Source organism: Euphorbia lathyris, chromosome 5, assembly GCF_963576675.1.
Source record: "Euphorbia lathyris chromosome 5, ddEupLath1.1, whole genome shotgun sequence".
Taxonomy (NCBI): Eukaryota; Viridiplantae; Streptophyta; class Magnoliopsida; order Malpighiales; family Euphorbiaceae; genus Euphorbia; species Euphorbia lathyris.
This window is the reverse complement of record NC_088914.1, coordinates 3,253,864-3,279,748: the sequence shown is the minus strand read 5'-3', so window position 1 is coordinate 3,279,748 and position 25,885 is coordinate 3,253,864. Positions and strand designations below refer to the sequence as shown.

The 25,885-nt window shown below is 37.9% G+C and overlaps 1 protein-coding gene across 2 annotated transcripts; it reads right to left on the bottom strand.

Annotated features, from left to right (window-relative positions):
* Nucleotides 1-257: 257 nt before the first annotated feature.
* LOC136229590 (uncharacterized) lies at nt 258-6,754 on the bottom strand. Of its 2 annotated transcripts, none has more exons than XM_066018475.1 (13): nt 6,452-6,751; nt 5,930-5,982; nt 5,450-5,618; nt 5,293-5,356; nt 4,849-4,928; nt 4,546-4,699; nt 4,110-4,171; nt 3,891-3,953; nt 3,270-3,328; nt 2,876-2,957; nt 1,712-1,758; nt 1,356-1,601; nt 258-636 (listed from the first exon to the last, which is right to left on the bottom strand). In XM_066018475.1, exons 1-13 carry the CDS (start codon nt 6,596-6,598, stop codon nt 618-620), a joined length of 1,245 nt encoding a protein of 414 aa, XP_065874547.1. In that variant the 5' UTR covers nt 6,599-6,751; the 3' UTR covers nt 258-617. The 2 variants fall into 2 exon arrangements, 1 of the variants encoding a protein (XP_065874547.1); XR_010689174.1 differs by lacking the exon at nt 258-636 and adding an exon at nt 2,541-2,594 and having other exon boundaries at nt 1,516-1,601; nt 6,452-6,754.
* Nucleotides 6,755-25,885: the final 19,131 nt, after the last annotated feature.

Here is a 25,885-nt window from a genome sequence, read left to right as displayed (position 1 = left end):
AATATTGCTTCTACCAAACAAGAAAATATAAGCAATAGTTCAATTTTCCAATACCAAAGCACTGGAAACCGGACGTTTCGAACAAGGGATAAAATGTGGCAATAATAGAACCGAACATGAAAAAAAAATATAAAAAAGCAGCACTAACTATGAACATACAAGTTACCATAGTAGAGCATATCTTGCAAATTTAGGCGAAACAACTCGCTGATTGGACTAAACTCGCTCAAAAACGAAAGGTAAAAAAGCTATTCAGACACAATTTAATCTTAATCTATTTCCTCAATCTGCCAAGTTATTTTTTATCCAAATATTGCTTCTACCAAACAAGAAAATATAAGCAATAGTTCAATTTTCCAATACCAAAGTACTGGAAATGGGACGTTTGAACAAGGGATAAAATGTGGTAATAATAGAACCGAACATGAAAAGAATATAAAAAAGCAGTATGGATTGCAGCACTAACTATGAACATACAAGTTACCATAGTAGAGCATATGTTGTCTTAACTCCACCGAAAACACCAAGCATAAGATTATCCTCTACTCCACAAACTTCATTCATCTAAAGGGGAAAAACCACAAATTTTCGTCTCAAAATACTCAACCGCAATAGTCCTAGTACCGATCATAGCGCCTGCAATAGAAAAAAAACTATGTGATCAATACCGTGCACCGACTTAAAAAACAACGCATGAAAAGTAAGCACCAAAGGCACGGGGATAAAAGTCAATTTTGCCACTAAGGTTATTGGGGAAGTTCAATTTTACCCTCATCGTATAAAAAAACAATTCAACTTGCCTCCATACAAATCTTAGCTCAATTTTACCACTTTCCAAGGAATTCTGTTGCTAATTTTTGTTGACATTTTTCTAGAAAATGGTAAAATTGAACTAGATTTTCTATCATAAGGGTAACATTGAGCTAAAATTTCTACCGTGGGGGCGAATTTGCCCTGTTTTGTACAATGGGGATAGAATTGAAAATCTCTAATGTAACTTAATTAGAAGTCCGCTAAACTAAATAGAACAAAATTGAAAGTTCGAAGACTAAATTATGATTCATATTCATTAACTATGTAACTTAATCTTTAAGTCATAATATTCTAATAATAGTTAATAATAGTACGATATTCCTACTTTGACAACACAAAGGCTTGCGGGTCTTATTTCACATGTATAACATATTTAAGAACTCCAATGTTATAATTCTTGTACCCAAAAAAATTGATGGGAACATTCCAAATTAAAAGCATAGAGCTAAAAAAATAGGCGGTACAAGTATAATAAGCAATTGAAATATATAATCTAAAGCCCTAATCAGTAATGAGTGACTAAACCAGAGGACAAACAATACCTATGGCGGTCATAATCTCTTGAACGTTCTCTAGAACGAGAGCGTGACCTGTGGCGGCTTCTTGAATCATAATTACGTGGGCGATCTGAATCTCTATCACGTTCTCGATCATATCCACGGTCTCGGTCATTATACCTATCGCGATCTCTGCTCCTTCTATCATGATCCCTCTCCCTGTCACGGCTATCTGCTCGATCACGATCTTTGCTTGGTTCTCTTTCACGTTCCCTACTTCGCTCTTTTGGTCTGCAATAAATAATAGGAACGCATTTGAGTGAGGATAGGATAAGTAAAAAAGACAAATATATAGTAGTAAGTGATTGAAAGAGAAGAAAACCAATTTATATTTTATACACCTTTGATCATCAGGCCGGTCACCTCTGCGGGGCTTGGTTCTCTCTTCCTGGCAAATTAATTTTCAAGAAAAAAAACCGCTGAAGACTATTCTTTGCATCACAATAAAGCACCAACCCCATTAGACATAAAGTGCAAAGCTACTCGTAGAAGACAAGTGGATTTAGTATTAAATAGAAGGCATTGTAAGTTGTATGTCATGTAACAAAACAAAACTGGCCAACTATTTGAAGAACAGAAATGCTCTATGCTGCTCCGAATATCTTGAACTGAATGCTTACACAATTCCACGGAGCATACAAATACACTTCCTCTCATAATAACAGATCACAAACACAAAGTAATCTATATTCATCTAGGCATTCAAAATCAGTTTCCGTAACACAGATCGAGATATTCTACTTACAAGTATCAGTATTACTCCTTTCTACAAAATTTTATTGCTCCATCGCCAACCTTTCCCAATAAGTTGCATCAGACATTTGTAAGAAATTTTTAATTTTTCCAATATCTAGGTCATAACAATAATAAAATCATCATTATCCCCCAAGTACGAGAAACCAACATCATAAATCCACAAGATATTCATTTGGCTGCAGCACAAATTAGTTCAGCCAATTTGCATCTTAACATTATAATCTCCAAAAATCCTTGCTCTTAACCACATAAATAAAGCTACATCCAATCTGGTTTCTCATCAGGGAAAATATTAGCTTCCATGATGTGTGCAGACTGGACACATATGAGATGTCCTTAAAAGCCCAACAGCTACCAAATCTAAAAAGGGAGAAATTAAGAAATTATTCTTCTTTTGGGAAAAGAAAAACTCACAGATCATACAACCTGAGAATCTCTATAGAAGAATGTGAAACATTAAACCAGCACCTGAACCATATTCAGAAGACCAACTTAAGGATGTCCCCAAGACAAGAAGGGTAAAACAATATATTGAACCGACTTTGAAGGACACATAAAGTTAATTTAATTCGTTAAAATCCTCATGGTCATAGGAAAGAAATGGAATCATACATTTTTGAAAAATGATATTTACTGGAATACAAAGTTATAATAAATAGTGTTAATGTTAAGCATGTTCAATGTTTCTGCTTTCTGCAATTCTTGCTCATTTCTACCAAGAAACTAAGCAACTTATTTTTCTTCCGTACCTGAAGCTCAGCTAGTTTTTCACGGATTTGCATATAGCCCAAGTGAAGCTTCCCTCCAAAATGATCTGCTAAACGTCGATCGCTGAAAGTAGAGAAAAATTTTAACTGCTTCTCTGTACTCATCATAAATGATAGATCAAGCACATTTATTGTAATTAACCCCATGATTTTCTAACTACATCATGATCTATACAAGCATATAAAACAGGAAAAGACGCACATTCTTTTAGCTGCAAAAGTTATCCTCGTAAAACTGGGCCAAAAGCCTGCTGGTACAAGGAGGTATAATAGTTCGATCAAAAGCTGAACCACTTGAAACCCCAAATACATGTTCTTTTGTTTCTCTCCATAAAGCTTGAACGACTAAAATTGGATAGATAGGATCAAATTTTACCTGTCATATACACTCAAAAATGCTCCACAAATGTCACAAACGCGCAACTTCTGATCAGTCTGAAAAAATATAAAAAAACTATAAGAATCAGAGTGAGATTTCATATATAAGTGGAGTGCATCACTATTACTAGACGTCTCCAATATTACCATATATTAGTACAATATTTCTAATCATGTATCAAAAAATGAAGTTATCAATTTTTTATTTCCATCATATGCATCAACAAGGAAACCTGGAATGCTATCATTGGTCCTCTAAATTGTAGAAGAACCATGCAGTTGATTGAGAAGAAAAGCCAAATACTAAACTTACGACGCTAGCACCCCAAATTCAAGCATCTTGCCATTCGGAAAGAATAGAAATGAAACACACATGAAACTTTTGATGGTTAACAAAGTAGAAAAGAATAAGTAATAATGACAAGGCTAAAAAAATCAAAGTATCAGTACAACTAAATTTTCATCTGAAACTATTTTGGAATAAAAATGTATAGCAATACATGTTTAACACGAGTCATGGTTCCTTGGTATCTCTTAAATTTGTTTAACAATTTGAATCATGATTATTTGGTTTCAAAAGATATCAGGTGTTATCAAGTAAAGACTTAAGTAAACTCACAATGCGCACATCAGCTGCAGTATACTTGGAGGAATCCAAAGCAGGATCTTGCCTGGCAGGCAGCTGAAGAGAAAGTAAGAACCCTTAAATAATATTGCAAATAAACCAAATCTGAGGAAGATGGGAGAGGATCAAGGAAAAGCGAGCAGAGGGAAGAAGATGCAAGGAGAACAATAACAAAAATCAAATTGTAGTAAAACAAGATTTACGAATAAAAACCTTCTTAAGTGCCTCTGCCTCTTCCAATGCTTTCTGAGCCTCATCTACCATTCCTTGCTCACCTGAAGAATGCAAAAAGCATTGAACAAATACAAAACATTTAGTGAGGACAAGTAGAGAATACGGTAAAACAAAAAGATTTCTGCATCTAAATTTATAAGATAACATTATAATAAAAATAATATATAATAAGCTTAAAGGTAAAATGATACAACTAATCTGGCCATATGAGCAGGAATACAATGGAGTGAATATTATTTTTGTATCTTTCTCTTTTACTAATTCCCCTGCCCATTTCCATCTGCAGTTTTGGGAGGGCGAACTTACACATTCAAAAAAAGATAACAAGCATACAACTATTCAATGAAAGTTTGACAGCGTGCATGAGAGAGTTCTGTCCACAGCCTAACAAGTTTTTGAGTAAGTAGTCTCTTACCTAGATCCTCTGCCTTCTTCAGCTTCTCATTTATCATTTCCTGGGTACGAGGATCAGGAGTATGCACAGGCAAGGGTGCCAATGGTGGTGGATTTGGCAGCGGTTGAGGCAAAGATGCTCTATCTTTGTTGAAGGCTTCCAAAAGTAGTGCAGACTAGCAAAAGAGTATCACTTGTCATTTAATCATTTAACATCACAGACCTCTTTTGAAAGAAAAAGAAGTGTACGACCATGTACAAATAAATAACATCACACTGGTTCTTATAGCAATTTTACAAAATCAAAGCCTAAAGAAGCTGGTACCTGCTTCTCTGCTCTTTCACTTCTAAGCTTCTCCACCTCTTCAAGAGCTTGAATCTTAAAATCTGTCTTGCCTTCCAGATCTGCCAATTTATACCAACAATAACTTTTTATCTCTTTAAATTATAACAGTTCTTATACATTAACCATATAATTCATTAACAGCCTATCTTCCACCCAGTTTCAAATAATTTAGTTTATTTAAACGCTGATCCACCAAATATTATGTACAAGAGGAGCGTTTGAAACCACTAAAGCATTTAACAGCCTGATTTCAACATACTAATCGCTTCTATCAAAGCTCTAGCACATTTAGATTTCTAAAACTAACTCATTTTTATCAGTTTGCTTCTTAAGAAAGAAGCAAGGTATATGAGGTAATTACAAACAAATAGGAGGTGCACATTTCATCAGTACCAGACATATACTAAAAACCACATCTCTTACCATGTCTATCAGCTTCTTTGAGCTTTTCCTTGATTTGCTTTGATAACTCAACTATCTCTGGATTCTACATTTCAAGAAAGGACAGTTCCCAGTTCAATAAAAAAAAATAAAAATTAAAAAAATACTAATCCACAAAAGTTGAGAACTCCGACATTACCAGTGTAACCTCAGAGACTGATATTGCAATAGCAGCCTTTGCATCGTCAGCCTCAAGACGCTTAAGAGCTCTACTGATTTTCTTATCACACTCAACAATGAGCCGGTCTATAACATCCTCCAACTCTCTATCATAGTTATCAGTACCTTTTGTCCGGGCCCCTTCATATCTATGTACTGGTTAAGAAAGCATGTAGAAAGAAACTACAAAAACCACATTAATACATGTATGGAAGAAACTAGCTCGCCAAACTGGTCTCAGTTAAATAATAGGGGAGAAATACACCACGCAAATTTAGCTCTCAACAAATAATCATCCAATTCAGGTTTCAGTTGTTTAGGAGGCCGGGTGAATGTATATAGAAGTATCAAATGAAGGACTGGAAAGAATAGATTTTCATCACAATAAAGTAAAAGTCTTCGAGGTAAATGCTCAGCTCAAGGAAGTACACAAATTACAGCTAGCTAATAATAAGGATACTCTTTTCTCAGTTGAAGCGAGTGAACCTTTGGACATGGCCCCATATCCATTTTCTGAAACCAAAACAAAGAGCTACAATCATCATTTTGTAACGACAACAATACGATTGACACCACTCATAAACTTTAAATAAGAGTCACCAATCTGCTCAATCAGATCCGAAGCCTAATACTTTAAACCTTTAAAAAACGATACCACATTTTCAGAAAAAATATCCAATAGAAATTTTCACAGTTTCAAACGAAGTCCGCTATATGCTTTGGGAGGTTTAGTTTCGCTTCAGTGCATCGTTTACGTAGTTATATCTACACATCCAAGCTCTACTTTATTTCATCCAATTCTTTAAACTACAAGTTACATATTTCACCAACTATCAATTCACTGAAAGACCCGAAAAGCCATCTTTGTCGTCTATTTTTCCTAGCAACCAAACACTCAAACATCTATCTACTGAAACACTAGGGTTTCCATGGGCAAAAAAAAAATCAAAAACTATTGTGACAATCAATAACACTAAATTACCGTCAATTGAAAGAGTTCGTGAGGGCAAAGGCCGACCAAGTACATGCGACAAACATCACGATCGTAATACTTGCGATTAACTTCCCTGACGTCGCCATTTCGATTGGCTCCCATGAGCACATCGAGCTGCTTCCTCATGGCGTCCATCTCTCTCCTCCCTTACTCTCCCGAGCTTCACTCGAGATTTTCAGTAGGTACAAAATACTGTGATCGAGTGAGAGATTAGGGTTTTCTTTGCTTTCAGGGGAATTTTGGGGGCAAATATGAGAAACCTTTTGAGAGGATTTTGCTAGATGACTCAGTTAAGTCTGTTACTCTGTAAGAAAAATTATATTTACCACCGTACCCTTGTATTCAATTGCTTTATTTATTTTTGGGTTAAGGTGCAAAAATACCCCTAACGTTTTGAGTCAGGAGCAATTTTACCCATAACGTCTAAAATGGTGCAATTTTGCCCCTAATGTTGGAAGTCAATAGCAATTTTACCCCTAACGTTAATAAATTGGGTCAATTTCAAACATTATTATACAACACAGATATTTTTGTTCCTTATTCAGCACCAATTGCATAACAATTCGTTCTGAAAAAATGATTTCATGTTTTTTTTATAATTTAATAATAGAATTTGAGATTAATATTTATAAATTTGGTTTATTTTTTGAATTTATTTTATCTAATTCGTACAAAAAGACAGTATATTTTTTATTTTTTTCACATCCCAACGTATGTTTATGATTTGTTACTGATAAAATGACACACGTATGAAGTGTAGATGACAAGATTCATGACCGAAAAGACAGTTTGATGAATTATTTCTCAAATTGACCCAATTTATTAACGTTAGGGGTAAAATTGCTCTTGGCTTCCAACGTTAGGGGTAAAATTGCACCATTTTAGACGTTAGGGGTAAAATTGCTCCTGGTCCAAAACGTTAGGGGCATTTTTGTACCTTAAAATAGCACCAATATAGTCTTAACGTATAAAAAATATATTAATTTATGCTTCGATTACAGAAAGTGATACGTCAATTATATTACTCTGTTAAGTTCTATTAATTGTACGTATAGAGAAATTGGAATTTAACGGAGTAATATGAATGAGTGTCACGTTCCATCGAGACCTAAAGTGATACTTTTTTTAAATGTTAAGTCTATATTGATGTTATTTTGTACGTAGAACCTAAATTAATACTTCTCCAAAAACCATAAACCTATTTTAGTATCTTATCTCATTTATTTATGTAAAAATTTATTTTTATTTTTATTATTATTAGAATGACAGTTTGGGTTATTATATCATAATTGTGTAAGGCATTTTGTAATAAGGAGGTGTTTGGTTTAAACTCTCAAATTGGAATTAGAATCCAAATGTAATGGAATCATAATAAAAATGACTACTTATTATATTTATTTAATTTAATACGAAAATGAAATTTGATTATATTAATGTTATTTGGTTGGAATCGAAGTTAATAACAAAACTATTTTTTATAATAGAGAGGCAAACGCCTTACACGTCATCTGGGAAAGACACGTACCACTAATATCAGAACCTAAAATAATATGGATGCCTGCAGGAGGCTCCTCACACTCGTGAATACCTAAAAACAATTATCCCGCGTAGTTTGCAATCCAATCAGCAACCCTGTTCTCCTCGCGAAGGATATGGACCAATATAACCTCTCAACTCTGCATGTACATCTTACAACATTTAAGAAAACTAACATTAATATTTTTTTTATTAAAGATTGGGACGATTCAGCCACTTGAAATCGACATCCGAGCTATGCTGGCACCCCGACACAAGGACTGGAAAACCCGAATATATTATTAAAAAAGGAAAAAATAGTGTCAGAGAGAAACAAAAGAGGGGGGAAGGAGAATAAAAACAAAGCATCAAACAAAACGAGCATGGCTAATGTTACACAAATCATCATAGATCAACGAGTGGCAGAACGCGGGAGCAGAAGGCCACCAAGTGATATCCGCAGAAGAGACACCGTGACGAGCCAGGGCATCAGCAACTCTGTTTCCCTCTCTATAAATATGAGTAACGCAGATTTGCATCCTAGAGCATTGATCCAGACAACGGAGCCAAGATTGCCGAACCGACCAAGGCACCAAAGTTGACTTTGATTTGAGCATATTTACCGTGTATAAGGAGTCTGATTCAATCCATAAGAGATGCCAGTTTTTTTCCCAAGCCATATCAACCGCGAAAATAACCGCTTTTAGCTCCGCGAGATAAGCAAAAGTAGGAGGAATCGAGAAAGCAAAACAGCCTCTAGGGAACCCCCGATGAGTTCTAAAAATTCCACCAGCACCTGCCAAACCCGGAGCTCCCAACGCGGAGCCGTCGACATTGGCTTTAATCCAACCCGTAGCAGGCCGAACCCAGCAGATTAATTTGATATTCGGTGCAGGAGGAGGTCGGGCAACAACCCTGATGCGAGATAAAATCCTCTGATCTCGACGGGATGAGCAATAGCCATGCCTTGAAAAGCTGCTTTCCTGAATAAGCGACCGAAGGGAAGATAAAGAATTTTGGATTGAAGGTCGATCTGAATCAAAAACAGCAGCGTTCTTAGCTTTCCAAATGAGCCAAATACAGTTCGTAATGGCCGAGCTCCAGAGCTTGGAAACCTGTCCACCGAAGAAACGGGAGATAAGCCTGTAAAAAAAGAGGTCAAAATTAGAAAGAGGGAGCATTTCCTCTTCAAAGATATAGTAGATCTCTCGCCAAAGAGACATAGCAAACGAGCACTCGAGAAAGACATGAGCAGCAGATTCACCAGCAGACAAACACAGTTCACAGCGCGAAGCTAGCGCCATCCCTCTATGCTGAATAGCATCTTAAGTTGGGATGCGATTAAGGATAAGCCACCAACAAATTGTCGAGCGAGAGGGCGGAATGTGGCTTCCCCAAATAAAACCATGCCAGATAACAGGAGCAGAGGAAGACACAAGTTCAGAATAAAACTGCTTCACAGTAAAGGATCCTTTTTTATACGGCTTCCAAATACAGAAGTCATCCACATCCAAACCTCTCTAAACAGCAAAGATAGAGTTTCTAAGGTCGACTGGCAAGTGATCAATGTTACACCAAAGGTCCCCATTTCTGAAATCACATACACGTTCGTAGAGGCGGCGCTGCTCCGGGGCAGGGATAAGCATCTGATCCGCGTTGGTAGGAGAAATCCAATTATCCATCCAAAAATTGAGCTGTGAAGATTCCCCAATCCACCATAGAGTCTGTTGCCGAATGATTCCATAGACGGACTTGCAAGAATTCCAAATGGAGGATGGCGAAATACAAATCTTGGGGAGGCCGGATATAGAAAAAAATCGAGATTTCAACAAATCCACAGCAAAACCAGAACCTTGGATCAAATCCCAGCAAATTTTACCAATAAGTGCACGATTAAAAAGACCAAAGTCTTTAATACCAAGACCCCCCAACTCGATGCTCCTGCAATAGGTCCTCCAAGGCACCGTTATAAGTTTTCTTTTATCAACATTACCCGTCTAGTGGAAATTCCTCACAGCACGGTTTAATTTCTTCAGAAGCCCATTCTGCCATTTATAAATCAAGAAAGAGTGCACAAAAGAACCAGAAACAGCCGCTTTTATCAAAGTTAACCGGCATGCGAAAGAAAGAGATGTACCTTTCCAGTGGCTGAACTGTGATAGGAATTTATCCATCATAGAATTTAGGTACCTAGCACGGGGCGCACCTTTAAACAAAGGAACCTCAAGATAATTGAAGGGAAGATAATTCATACGGATGCCCAAACAGCTGACAAGATGGGACGCCCTCACCCGAGAGACATGCCGACCAAAATACACAGAAGATTTATTCCAGCTGACCTTTTGACCCGAAATATTCCCATAAAACCGAAAGAAATCCCTCAGGGTTTTGACGTTGTGTGATAAGTGTCCAATTCAACGTTCAAATGTCCACTTTAGTGCTAGGTTATTTAATTAATTTATTGTTATTTCGGATATTATTGCTTGTTTTGGTATGATTTGTCTCCACAGGACTCAAATGATTAAAAGGAGCGGAATTGGACTTAACTTGAAACAAATTTGGACTAAAAGGGAATTTGGAGCTGATTCAGAGGAGCTGAAACGAAAATGGAGTTAGTCTTGCCCAAGACTAAGGATTTCGGGAATCGCAGACTCCAGAATTGATCAGGACTCTCCTTTATTCTATCAAGAATGAACCTGAACAGTTGGGAATGACTAAGCATGCACGAAATTAGGAGATATGGGAAGATTAGAAAAGATTTGTGATTGGGAAAAATATTTTTTTGTTAGCTATTTTTTAGGGATATATTTTCTCTACAAAACATTAGGTTTTAGATTAGATTATCTCTCTCTCTTCTTTCTTAGATTTTTACATTCCCAGAGAACGTATCGTTCTTCAGACTGAAAAACTTAGAAACATTTATTTTGTTCTTTATGGCTATTCGTAGCTAAACCCTTTATTTCGGTTAAGGGATAATTCAAAGGCAGGAATCTTCAAGTATTGTGAGATCGTTTCTCTTCTAGTATTTTCTCTTTATTCATGTCATTTGTTTATTCACTGTGTTTAGGGATTTTATCTCTATTGTTAGTTTGCTTTTGAATGATACGGCCGATTGTTCATTTGATTAAACTGGCATACAGCTATCTGATTAAACTAGATAATCAACGAGTCATTATTTAGTTGAATCTGAATAAGTAGCAATTGATGCTATAAAGTTGAAATCTAGATTGTATTTGGGGAAAATCAGATTGACAACTGAGAACTCTCCATGTGACATTAATACATCTATTTTCGACTTTATCACATCAAGTGAATGAGTAATTAAGTTTCTGAATCGATATCGCTGAGAATCGGTTGGCTTAGATTAGGTTCTTCTAATTCCTAACGATGTTAACGGGTTGAATCTTAGCCGCTGAGGTAAGGTTATTCGTTAATTAGGAGTTAACTACAGTCTTACTTGGTTAATTCATTATTTAGGAAGAATATACCAAACTAATCTGATATGTAATTTAGAAGAAACATCATTTCTGTCAATGATCAAGACTAACTAAATTCCTTGCCTGAGAATCCCTTAGCTGAAATTCTAATTAATCATTTTATTCAATTTCAATTCAACTTCATTACTTTTGTTAATTTAGCAATCATCTATTTCAATTCCCCTTTTTTTACTTTTTATTCATTTGCTTGGTTATATTTACAAATTAGATCAGTATTAGTTAGTCCTTTGGGTACGACCTTTGCTTATCCTTGTGCAAGCCTGAGGGCTGTGAAGTTATATTTTATTTTTGGTGGATTCGACAACCGTTAAATTTTGGCGCCGTTACTAGGGACTAATCTAACTTGATTTAAAGCCATTTATGACCAGGTCAGAAACTTCAAAGCAACTGCTTTTTGAATCAGAAATTGAATTGCTAGCAAGAAGATTTCGTAAAGAAGTGAGGTTACAAAAATTACAAGGGGCTGAAACTTCCAGTTCTAGTGAAGAAGAGGAAATTTCCAGCGAGGAAAGTGAACCATCTGAAGTAGAAACCATGGCGGAACGAACACTGAGGCAACTTCATGCACCTCAAGCTGATCAGCAACCCTTGTGCGTCACATATCCAAACCTGGATGCGGCATTCGAACTTAAGTCAAGGCTGATCCATTACTTACCTAAATTCCATGGGATGGAAAGTGAAAACCTGCACAATCATCTGAAAGAGTTTCATGCTGTCTGTTCAGGTATGAGCCCATAAGGAATTACTGAGGAACAAGTGAAATTGAGAGCTTTTCCTTTTTCTTTGCAGGATGCAGCTAAGGACTGGTTTCTCAACCTACCCTCTGGATCGATCACGACATGGGTCGGCATGACTCAAGCATTCCTGGAGAAATATTTTCCAGCCTCACGTGCAGCGATGATCCGTAGAGAAATCAGTGGTATCAAGCAGAAGGATGTTGAAACACTCCATGATTATTGGGAAAGGTTTAAAAGATTATGTGCGAGCTGCCCCCAACACGGGATAACTGAACATTCTCTTGTTTAATATTTCTATGAAGGAATGGAAAGGAGGATGGTAGATGCTGCTAGTGGGGGAAGCCTCATTGACAAAACACCAGCTGCAGCTAAAGAGCTAATCAGGAGTATGGCAGCCACGTCCCAGCAGTTTGGGAAACAACAAGAGCCTCCACGGAAAGCATACGAGGTAAGCACCTCATCCATTGAGGAGAAACTTAATACACTGACATCTCTTGTTCAAAATCTGGTTGTAGGAACAGCAGTTCAAGCTAAGGCGTGTGGGATTTGCACAGTTATTGGTCATGCCACAGATGAATGTCCCACATTGCACGAAGGTACACCGGAACAGATCAATGCTGTCCTCGGATATCAGGGACATCCCCCAAGGAAGTATGATCCATACTCGAATACATATAATCCTGGATTGCGGGATCATCCGTACCTCAGCTACAAGCCGTAAAGTAATGTGGTTCAACCGAATATTCCCCAACAGTACCAAAGACCTCAACAATATAGTCCCGTTCAAACAGATCTAAATTCAGGTATGGCGTCTAGTTTTATTGATCAGTCTGTTGTGTCTAACTTGCTGAAATTCCAGGAAGAGCAAAGCAAGGTCAATGCCAACGTTCAAGCGAACTTCCAAAACTTGGAAAAACAAATGAGTCAGATAGCAACCACTCTGAGTGCAATACAGTCCCAAGGGAAGTTACCTTCGCAAACTGAGGCGAATCCGAGGCAAAATGTGAGTGCAATCTCACTTCGCAGCGGAAAAGATTTAGTCTTGCCCAGCACTAAATGTGCTTCTGAACCAGAACAGCCCGTGTCAGAGAAATCTGTAAGCGAAAAGGAGGTATTCGAAAATGAGACAGAAGGTTCAGCTGGTAAGTCATCTGGAGAAAAAGCCACAAATCAACACACACCTTTGGTAATTAGACCACCTTTCCCTGATCGTTTAGCCAAGTCAAAGAAAGAAAAGGAGGAGAAAGACATCTTCGAGACTTTCCGCAAGGTTGAGGTAAATATTCCATTGCTTGATGTTATTAGACAAATCCCTCGATATGCTAAATTTCTCAAAGAATTGTGTGCTAACAAGATAAAACAAATTGGATATGAAAAGATTGTCATGGCTGAGAATGTGTCTGCTGTACTCCAGGGGAAAATGCCCCAAAAATGTAAGGATAAAGGTATGTTTGCAATTTCTTGTCAAATTGGGAATACTAGCATTAGAGGGCAATGTGTGATTTAGGAGCATCTATAAATATCATGCTTATGTCTATTTATTCGTCCTTAAATGTTGGACCTCTTAAGGAAACGGGAGTAGTGCTTCAAGTTGCTAACCGATCTATTATTTACCCCGAAGGGCTGTTGGAAGATGTTTTAGTGCAGGTTGATGGATTAATTTTTCCAGCTGACTTCTTTGTTATCGACATGGAAGATGAAGATCACCCTTCAGATTCGTCAGAAATCCTGTTAGGTAGACCATTCCTAACAACAGCTCGGACAAAAATCGATGTTCACAAAGGAACACTGACTATGGAGTTTGATGGTAAAATTGTTCAATTTGATGTTTATGATACCATGAAATTTCCTAATGAAGTGCATTCTGTTTGTGGCATAGATGTTATCGAACCAATAACACGACAAGCTTTTGAAGTATGTAGGGAAGACAAGTTGCAGGTAGTGATAGAAGAAAGCTTCGATGTGAACAGCAAAATAAAGGAGAAAAGCGTGGACCTTAGAGAAGGTGTGCAGGAAGTCATGCAAGAAATGGCAGCGCTGAAATCAAAACCGGAAAATTCTGATGTTAAAACAATTTCTCGTGCTAATCAACGCCCATTACCTTCTATTTTGCAGGCACCAAAACCAGAACACAAAGCCTTATGGGCGATTAAGCAGTGTGACATGAATATTGATGGTGTAGTGGAAACTCGGAGCTTGGAGAATGTGAATGTGCAAAAAGTAAACGGCCACCGACTTAAGCCGTTTTATGAGAATATCCCAACTGGAGTCCCCGAAGAATTGCAATATCGTGACCCAGGAGACTAGCCTTAGAGCTCAATAACGTCTGGCCATAGACGCTAACTAGAGGCGCTATTGGGAGGCAGCCCAATTTTAGTCTTGCCCAAGACTAATGTTCATAATTTCATTTTCATTTGATTTATTTTTTTTTATTTGCAACAACTAACCAACTTAACTACCATCATCTTCTTCAAAGGGCTTAAAATTTCTGGGTTTTGATTTACAGGTGTGAAAGAAAGAAGAAAATGGAGGAATAAAGGCCCAAGGAAGTGAAAAAAAAAAAGAATGAGGAAATCAAAGTAGTAAGAAAGGCCCAATACGTTAAAGGAAAGAATATTAAGAGGGGGTTAAAAAGAAAAAGAGAAATTTTGATTTAACCATTGTTTATTCTCAATTTACCTCACTCCCTTTTTAATTTTTGGTTAAATCAATTTCTGGTACCCTAATTCCACCCTCCCTCACCACTCTCATTTCCTTCAACTTCTCACTGAACCACCGCCACTCTCTTCAATTTTCCACTTCAATTTCTTTCCTACATATTCGACATTCAACCCGCAATCCCCATTCTTCCTTCGAGTTTGCATAGCACCGCCAACCAGAAAAAAAAAGCAAACAATCTCTCTAAATCCACAACCGTTCACCATGCTTTCACCATCAATGACCGTTACAACTTTGGACACAGTGGTGCCATTAATCAAACAGGAAGCCACCCCACGGATTTAGCTGTACCCACACGCCAAGGTCAGCACCAATCTGTAATTTCCATACTCACTCCACCAAGCCAGGTATGTGTCTCTGAAAACCAAGCCTTTTGAAAGTTCACTTTGTGTAAATGATGCTATTTTGGTTTGGTTGAGTTAAATTTGAGATCTAATTTTGATAAATTTGTTAGTGGAATAGGTTGGAAGAAATTCTTTACCATGAATTATCCCGTTTTTGATGAGTTGCTGCATGAATTTTTACAATATCTTTGATTTTGCTAATGCCAGCTTTGATTTAGGGACCAAGTCCATTCATTTTTATATGTTAAACCAAAAGCATGATTTATCCATAACTGAATTCAATATAGCTTTAGGTTTTAACAGATAGTCAATTTTCTAAGTCTGATGCATATTTTGACATATACTGTAATTTTCCTACAAATTTTGATGATGAACCTATTTTCAAGGATTTTACACTTGAGTCTGCACCTAAATTTAAGCCATCTAAGACTAAAGCTCATTATTTTCTCAATCCTGCTATTCGTTTGATGCACCATTTCTTGGCCATTAATTACTCAGCTAGAAATAAGGATACAAAGACCCAACTATTTATATTTGGGATATTTGATCACGTCTTTGGCTGTGAATCTTTGTGAATGTTGCACAAACTGATAGACACATAGCATGTACCACACCACCTCTTGATATAGAAGTTTTGAAAAATATGCATTTGTTACGCCGAGGAGGGCAATCTTTGTTTTTTTGATACAGGAATGTTAAATGAGATCAAGGAAATACGTGCAAATCAAGAGGCTTACTTCGAGTATGTGAACTTTTTTTTCAAACCTTCCCATAAAAAGATGAGGCACGAGGTTCCCTCCTCCAAAAAGGGCAGTAAGCACAATTTCTCTTTCACTTTATTTTTCTCCTGTTTGCTGCCCTTCGCCCCTAATTGTGTGATTTCCGCACCGAGACAGTGCGAGGAGAAAGTGGGGGAGGGATTTTTGATATAGAAGTGTATTTTGTTTGTTTGTTTTGATTTTGTCTAACTTTCATAGAGATATACTGATACATTGCCTCATTTTATGCCTGTTCTTTCCAGAATTTCTGTCTATTTTTTTCTACAATAATGTGGGGTGTCCACCCTTTGTTTTGTCCCTAGAAATAACAATGCTAGCTCTCAGTTTTGCACTCGGTTGAAACTAGGTTGCCAACTTAGCACTGAAACCCCTTAGTCTTGTTTTGAGTAAAGCTGTCGATTTCAAAAGGTCAGGGTTGCACAATTGTCTTGAGCATGCATATGAATCACTTGACTAATTTCCCATTACATGACAGACGTTTTGAATGAAACAACACCGATTTTACCCCAATTTTTGGAAAGTTTTTGAGCCTAAATACAAGAACAAAAACATTACACTTTGTTCTATATTTTTCTGAGTGTTGTCCAATTCTAGTTTGAAATTCTAGAACTTGCCATGTTATGCATTTCGAGACCACATTGATGTATTCGAGTATTAAAAATGATAAGGGCAGTAGGTTTTTTTTTCTGTTAGCCATTTCAAAATAAACTTTGCACCCTTAGTCTTGTCCAGGACTAACAAAAAATAACAGTACCAGCCCTTAGTTAGCCACATTTGAGCCTTTCCCCATTCTTGACATACCCCTGTTCAAATCCCTTGGCCAGGGATCTTCTAGCCATCAGAGTCTGTACATTCTCTCGCTTATTTATGTGTTTAGCTGTTGCTTTAAGCAATCTCCATATTCGAATTAACCACAAGCTCATCAAAGTATGAGGATTTAGCACAAGCCTATTGCTTATATGTGGTTGTGCTTCAAAAGGTGTCTAAATGGACATTAGCTTGGAAAGTAGTAGCTTTCTTATTCTAGTTTGAAATATTATCTTTAGAAAAAAAGAAACAAAAAAAAGCCTCAAAGAAAAAAAAAAGAGAAAAAGAAAAATCAGAGGCACAAAAAAAAAAGAGAAAAAACAGAAGCAAAAAGAAAAAAAAAGAAAAAAAAATGTTTCGTTAACTTATTCATTTCAGTATGTCTATAGTTTTTTTTAAGTTTGTCTTAAACATTCATTCATTCTGAAGTTTAAGAATTGTGATTCGTTTGTAAATAATCGTGTCTTGATTCCATTTTGGCCATTTTCAGAATAAATGTACATTTTTATTACCCTCGATTTCCCTTTCTTCTTCATTTCCTTTCCAAACCTTACCCCCAGCCAACGTTACACCCTGTTTTAAGTCCCTTTGATTTAGTGTCTTGAATTCATACTAAGTGGCGGAGATTTGATATATTGGCAAGCTTATGGTAATTTCATTCTAGATTGTGATTTGAGTGATTTCTTGAAATTAATTATAGCCTAAACACTTGAGTGCAATGAGCGATTTCCGTGAGGGTGTTGTTGATTTTAATTCATACCTTATGTACATGGTCAAAAGCTTGTTTGCTGAGATTTTTCAAGTGGTTACATTGTATGTTTAAACATGAATAATGTCTTGGCTTTAAGAGTTGATGGCTGATAATCTTTACATTATGAGGGGGGATCGGGAAAGGTTGGTAAACACGAAATCATAAGAGTAAAGAACTGTTGACATGATCTGATATGCTTAGGGACAAGCATTGGGTAAGTGTGGGGTGTTTTGATAAGTGTCCAATTCAACGTTCAAATGTCCACTTTAGTGCTAGGTTATTTAATGAATTTAGTGTTATTTCGGATATTATTGCTTGTTTTGGTATGATTTGTCTCCACAGGACTCAAATGATTAAAAGGAGCGGAATTGGACTTAACTTGAAACAAATTTGGACTAAAAGGGAATTTGGAGCTGATTCAGAGGAGCTGAAACGAAAATGGAGTTAGTCTTGCCCAAGACTAAGGATTTCGGGAATCGCAGACTCCAAAATTGATCAGGACTCTCCTTTATTCTATCAAGAATGAACCTGAACAGTTGGGAATGACTAAGCATGCACGAAATTAGGAGATATGGGAAGATTAGAAAAGATTTGTGATTGGGAAAGATATTTTTTTGTTAGCTATTTTTTAGGGATATATTTTCTCTACAAAACATTAGGTTTTAGATTAGATTATCTCTCTATCTTCTTTCTTAGATTTTTACATTCCCAGAGAACGTATCGTTCTTCAGACTGAAAAACTTAGAAACATTTATTTTGTTCTTTATGGCTATTCGTAGCTAAACCCTTTATTTCGGTTAAGGGATAATTCAAAGGCAGGAATCTTCAAGTATTGTGAGATCGTTTCTCTTCTAGTATTTTCTCTTTATTCATATCATTTGTTTATTCACTGTGTTTAGGGATTTTATCTCTATTGTTAGTTTGCTTTTGAATGATACGGCCGATTGTTCATTTGATTAAACTGGCATACAGCTATCTGATTAAACTAGATAATCAACGAGTCATTATTTAGTTGAATCTGAATAAGTAGCAATTGATGCTATAAAGTTGAAATCTAGATTGTATTTGGAGAAAATCAGATTGACAACTGAGAACTCTCCATGTGACATTAATACATCTATTTTCGACTTTATCACATCAAGTGAATGAGTAATTAAGTTTCTGAATCGATATTGCTGAGAATCGGTTGGCTTAGATTAGGTTCTTCTAATTCCTAACGCTGTTAACGGGTTGAATCTTAGCCGATGAGGTAAGGTTATTCGTTAATTAGGAGTTAACTACAGTCTTACTTGGTTAATTCATTATTTAGGAAGAATATACCAAACTAATCTGATATGTAATTTAGAAGAAACATCATTTCTGTCAATGATCAAGACTAACTAAATTCCTTGCCTGAGAATCCCTTAGCTGAAATTCTAATTAATCATTTTATTCCATTTCAGTTCAACTTCATTACTTTTGTTAATTTAGCAATCATCTATTTCAATTCCCCTTTTTTTACTTTTTATTCATTTGCTTGGTTATATTTACAAATTAGATCAGTATTAGTTAGTCCTTTGGGTACGACCTTTGCTTACCCTTGTGCAAGCCTGAGGGCTGTGAAGTTATATTTTATTTTTGGTGGATTCGACAACCGTCATTGTGCATAACTAACATGTCATCAGCATAGAGGAGGTGAGAAGGAAAATTCTGACCACCAGAGTAGTACATAGGCGAAAAACAACCATCCAATTTGATTTTCGACAGCCAGCGCGACAGGAAGTCCTCCGCAATGCTAAAGAGAATCGGGGAGAGGGGGTCCCCTTGACGAACACCCTGAGAACAACCAAAATAACCTTTTGCCACTCCACTAATTAAGACTGAGATTTTAGAAAATGCAAGGATGTTTAAAATCCAGTCACGGAAAGTTAGGGAAAAGCCAAAAGCCTCCATAACCTCCAGAAGAAAACCCCAATCCAATGTATCAAACGCTTTCCTGATATCAATTTTGATGGCCATACTACCTCCAAACCCCCTTCTGTCAAGCAGATTGATACCTTCCGAAGCAATAGATATACTGTGGTGAGCGCTTCTACCTTTTATAAACCCAAACTGGTTACAAGAGACAATTCTGCTAGCGATTGATGCCAGCCTGTCGGCCAAAATCTTAGTGATTATTTTAAAGCAGAAGTTGCTCATAATAATAGGTCTAAAGTTTTCAATTGTGTCAGCCCCGATGAATTTTGGAATTAAGGCCATCAAGTTGGAGTTAAGCCCGGGGAAAACGTAACCATTTTCAAAGAAACTATGCACTATGTTGCAGACATCTTGCCCCACCACATTCCAGAAATTCTGATAGAATAACCCCCCGAAACCATTGGGACCAGGAGCACTGTCCGCATCCATAAGGAAAACCGTGCGACGGATTTCATCAGAAGAGGGTTTGTTAGTCAAGGAGGAGTTATCCTCGTTGGTGACCAAGGTAGGGATAACCGAAGCAACCTCAGATAAATCGGCGCGGGCCCCCTCACTTCTAAATAAAGAAGAAAAATAACTGACGACGTGATTTTCAATTTGGACGGGATCAGAAGACGGTTCATCCCCCTCAATAATCAACGAATTAATCCCAGACTGAGTCTTATGGATCAGCGCAACTCGATGGAAAAACTGAGTGTTGCGATCCTCAGCCTCCAGCCATTTCGCACGGCTTTTTTCTTTACCCAACAGTTCTTGCTGAAGTAAATGAAGGTCAAACTCTTTTTTAGCCTCCGTTTCGCGGTCAATCAAATCATCAAAGCAACCTTCAGTTTCAATTAGTGACTGGATGTCGTTGAGTCTACCTTCAGCAAGCCTAATATTATTATCGACGTGACCAAAAACAGCTTTATTCCATTCACGGAGAACTGGACGGAGAGAACGAAGCTTGTGACATAAGAGTTGCGCCGGGGGCAGTGAAGCGAAAGAAATCTTCCAGTGCCTAGCAATTACATCTCTGAGAGAGGCATGAGTCAGCCACATAGCATGAAATCCGAACATAGCGACATGGGGAATACCAGAAGAGCATTTTAATAACATCGGGCAATGATCTGATCGACAACGAGCCAAAGCAATGCAAGAGAGCGAATCCCAAGCCTCAAGAAAACCCCCTGAAACCAACGCCCAGTCAAGACGGCACTCAACATGAGCGGAGCCCCGACGACCATTTTTCCAAGTGTAACTATGCCCAGAAGTTTCCACATCATAGAGATCACAGTCACTGATAAAATTCTGGAAGTCCTTGCAGGAGTCCGAAGAGGGCGGAAGACCGCTTTTCTCATGAGCTCCGACCACAGCATTAAAATCTCCAAAAATGAGCCAACTATCAGAAGAGTCACCTCCCATAAGAGCGAGCTCGGACCAAAGGGTACATCTATCCAAAGCCGAGTTATGTCCATAAATAAATGAAATTTTATGAGAAGTTCCCCGAGAAAGGAATCGAAGAGAAACATGTTGTTTGAGAGATGATATATCAGAGACCAAAGCCGGATCACGAGCGAATACCCAAATAGACGGGGCGGCAAGATCATTCTGCGCAACTAAAGAAATCTGCATAAAGCTCCAAAACTGTGTTGAAATACTAGAAAAATCGACAAGAGGCTCGGCAAGACAAAGGATATCCGGACGATGATGAAGACACAGAAGCTTAAGGGCCCTTTGAGTTTGATAGTTTCCAATACCTCTACAATTCCAGAACAACACAATCATTGGAAACGTGAGGGTGGCCGGCTAAGCCTTTTAGCACGAGGTTCCGAGGAAAACTGCTACCCTTATTCTTTTTTTTTTACATTAATTTACATTTTATAATAATTTTAATGTAATATTAAACTAATTTACATATAATGATAATATACTATGTAATAATAATGTTAATATAAACATATATAAGAAGCGAAGAAAATAAGTTTTTGTCGTCCTTATAATACCACGATAAACGTGATTTGCAGAAAAAAAAATCAAAGAAATTTATAAATTAATATGAAAGAGATAGTGGATAATCTCATTCATATTACAAAGTTAAATTCATTTAAACATTAAGAAAGAGAATCAAGCATTATCATTGATATTCCATGTTATTGCATGCCAAACATTTCCTAAAAGAATTTCTAATATAATTCGGAAGTATCGTGTCATATATCTCATTTAGTATTTCAGGTTAGTGAAAGTGAAAAGCACATTAAAAAAATACATCGCCATTTAATTTGTATTTTTCTAAATCCTATTACGCCGACCTCCCACCCCAACTAATTAATTATCTTTTACTATTGAAATTACACAATCAACATTATGTAAAAGAATTACGATTTTACATCATCAAATGACGAGGGGCGCAGAAAGTTGGGTTTTTCATTTTGTAGTCCACTTTTTACTCCTTCAAGAATTAGATACATTCTTTTCTACGTTAAAAGCTTAAACTTTTTTATTGCTTATTATGAAACTGGATGTTTTATTGAACTCCAATCATATGTTTTAGATAATTTCAATTTCTTACAAGTTTTGCTCCTTCAAGAATTAGATACATTCTTTTCTACGTTAGAAGCTTAAACTTTTTTATTGCTTATTATGAAACTGGATGTTTTATTGAACTCCAATCATATGTTTTAGATAATTTCAATTTCTTACAAGTTTTGCTCCTTCAAGAATTAGATACATTCTTTTCTACGTTAGAAGCTTAAACTTTTTTATTGCTTTTTATGAAACTGGATGTTTTATTGAACTCCAATCATATGTTTTAGATAATTTCAATTTCTTACACGTTATGATATGTTAATTTCAATTTATACTACCTATTGCTTGATTATAATCTTTAATGTATCTTTAATTTCTATTTGTTGATTATAATCTTTTGTTAGTTGTTGTTAAATTGATCAATTATAAATTAAATTTTTAAAATGGTTTATTAATATTTAGTATGTGGTAAAGTAATCAGTATGCGAATTTATTATACATGTTTATATTAATATGACTCTTTTTAAACGAATTATTATAATGTTGAGGCTTAAAATATATGTATTTATTTTATAATAACATATATGGAAGAACCTATTATAAGTCAAGTTGTGGAGGATCTCAAAACGGAGTTGTTTTTTTTTTTTTTTGTAAGAAGGGAAGAAAAAAAAACAAACAAACAAAAACCTAACCCGGGATCAGTCTAGGAAGACTGATCCCAATCCTATCCTCAAGAAGAGAAGGTAACAGAAAAGAATGAGGAACGGAAAGGGTAGAAACACCTAACATCCCCCCATTCCCAGCAGCTGCCAAGCGATCCGCCACGCGGTTTTGCTCCCTATAAATATGGGAGAAGGTAAGAGAATCGAAGGCAGGACGAAGCCTCAAGATGGCTTTAATGAGATTCTGACTCTTAAGACAAACAGCCTGTCTATCCGAAATCCTGTTGATAGCCTCCAAATTGTCAGACTCCACCGAAAGTCTTTTAACACCCATGCGAATGGCGAGTTTAATGCCAGACAAGATCCCCCAGAGCTCTGCAGTAAAGGAGGAGCCCGTACCTAAGTTATGGGTAAACCCAGCCAGCCAGGCGCCACCAGCATCCCGAAGAACTCCACCAGCAACAATTCTGCCATTACTAAGGCAGGAGCCATCCGTATTCAACTTGACAACCCCTTCCCTGGGCTTCCTCCAACCAACTAACTGGACCTCTTTAACCGGGGAGGGGTGAACCAGGGGCTCTCCTTCAAAACTCTTTGTAATAACAGAGAGTTTTTTCGAGAAGTAAAACCGGAGGTCAGGAATAAAGACAGTCTTCTCAGCAAATAACTCTTCATTCCTCCATTTCCACATTTGGTGACAAATAATAGCGAAGAGAATAGCCCCGTGCTCCATATTGGCCAACAAATTCCCATTAACGCCTTCAGAGAACCAGTCAATATCAGAGAACCCCATAAAGGAAGGAAGGATGTGGTGAGGAAGGACCCCTTCCCAAACCTTTCTACTATTCGGGCAATCCCTCAAAGCATGGCACAAGGCAATCCCTCAAAACGGAGTTGTTGTGTATGGAGAGAATGAAGCTTTTAATTTATATAACAATCATTCAATTTAGATTAGATTTGGTGTCAAAAATTCAAAGAAGATAGATAGATGAAAAAAAATAAAAAAAAATATTAGACATAGAGGATACAATTATGCAAAAGTCGGTCAAAATATTGATGATATAGACATTCTAACAAAACAATGTTACACAGTTGAAATAAGAACGGATTGCGAAGCTATGGTTCGATTTTTAGTTAATGAAGATAAGTAGACAGTTTAAGATTATTAATTTTTTTACATTAATTTACTTTTGATAATAATTTTAATGTAATATTAAACTAATTTACATGTAATTATAATATATACTAATCAGGGAATGCGGAACAGTGATCCGGATCCTCGTCGGGAAGGTCTGGCTTCTTCGGGGATCGTCTCTGCGCCGGGAACGGTCCCTGCGAAAGCTTCGACGGTCAAGACAGTTAGTAGTTCGAGAGGGTATTCTAATCAAATGAGAGTGAGGTAGAAATATAGTTACCCGATCCCCATTCCTTCCTTCATTGGTATATTTATAGTGAATTGCCTTGGGCATGCGGGCCTTCTGTTATCCTGGCCCCTTCGCTGGTCGGGGTCCGTCGGGCCTCTTGGGCCTAAGTCATATTCCGAATCATGTAGTCCCCCCCGGCTAGATGAGCCGAGTATTTCATGCGAGGAGACGAGAATTTTAGCGGATCATGCTCCTCTCAACGAGTGGTTGACAGCTGTACGAAAGGTGTCCGATTTCCTCACAGAGACCCTTCAGATCGCTGCATGCGCTTATGGGTTTTAACGCGAAATTGAATGCCCCTTCATTAAATGCTCCTGCACGTGCCGTAAAAAGACATTGGATGTCGTGCGTTGCCGGCGCCTCCATTCTTGTTTGACATAAAATGCGGGGGGAGGCTCCATTTCTGCCTTATTTCGTCAAATTTCTCTTCTCCTTGTGCGATTTAACCATCTCCTTTTCCCTGTGGAGCCGCTGTTTTCTGCCGATCTTTCCTTTGGTGTTTTGTCGTTTGCTCGGGCTCACTGGTCACCAGACATATTGATTGACGGCGTTCTGGTGAAGAGTCTCTACGACACTTGTCGCAACCTTTGCGAGGTCAGTCGTACCTCTTATTTCTCCTGTCTTTAGTTCTGTTGTTTAGTTTTTTCTGGGTAGGGGGAGTATGTCAGAGGGTTCTTCACGGGGAGCCCTAAGAAGACTGCCGTCAGTGACACCGGGTGATTTTACGCTTCGCGATGCTTCGCGAACGCGGATCGTAAAACGAAAAAGGCGGGCGAATACTGGAGAGGAGAGTGTTGCTGTTGCGAGAAAGAAAAAGAAAATCGTAGAGCGTGCACCGCCTAGTGTCGAGCGGCCGGTAGGAGGAGATGCTGCTGGCATTCTTGAGGTAGCGGTCGTAGTACCGGAGGGCTTGATTACCGAAGAGCGTCCTCTGGCCGCGATTTACGAGGAAATGCGCCAGAAGGTATGGACGCGTTCCGCGGGGGTCACTAATGTTGATGGTAGGCGGTTTGAGGGAGCAGAGCGGCCAAAAAGACCGGAATCTTTTTCGGTGGACGACACGCACAGTATCATTGTCTCCGCGGATTTAGCTGCTATCTTCGCGGTGTATCGACTCGGGAAGGCGTATGAGCTAGTTGCGCTTGGAGAAGATATCAGTGCCCATCATGCGGGTGGTGCGAACGAGCTCGTGGTTTATGAGGAGCAGTTGGAATCGGGGATGCGGTTGCCCCTGCTTCCCTTTTTCGTGGAGGTTTTAAAGGAGTATGACCTGTGCCATGGTCAGATCCACCCGAATGGATGGAGGATGATGGTGGCATTCTACTCGTTATGTCAATTAGCTGGATACCGGGCAACTGGGGTGGTATTCCGTGAGTTCTTTCGGCCAAACAAGGGACCCCAATCGCAACACGTGACCTTCTCGCATCAAAAGTTCAAAGTGATTGGCGGGTTGAAGGACAAGGTTCATGAATATAGGCATCGTTACTTCTTGGTGCGAAAGCTGGACGGCGACTTCCCTTTTCGAGTAGTGTGGAACGAGGAGCCCATGGATTCTAGTCGTTGGCTGAAACCGCGAGAAAAGTTGCCTTTTGAGGAGCAGCTCATGAAACATTTAAAGGGGCTTCCGATAGATAAAGATCGTAAGTAAGATGTGGATGAGCTTGTGCGTCACTTCCTGGCCGTCGGGTACTATATCTGGAACCAATGGCGAATGGCTCAGCTAT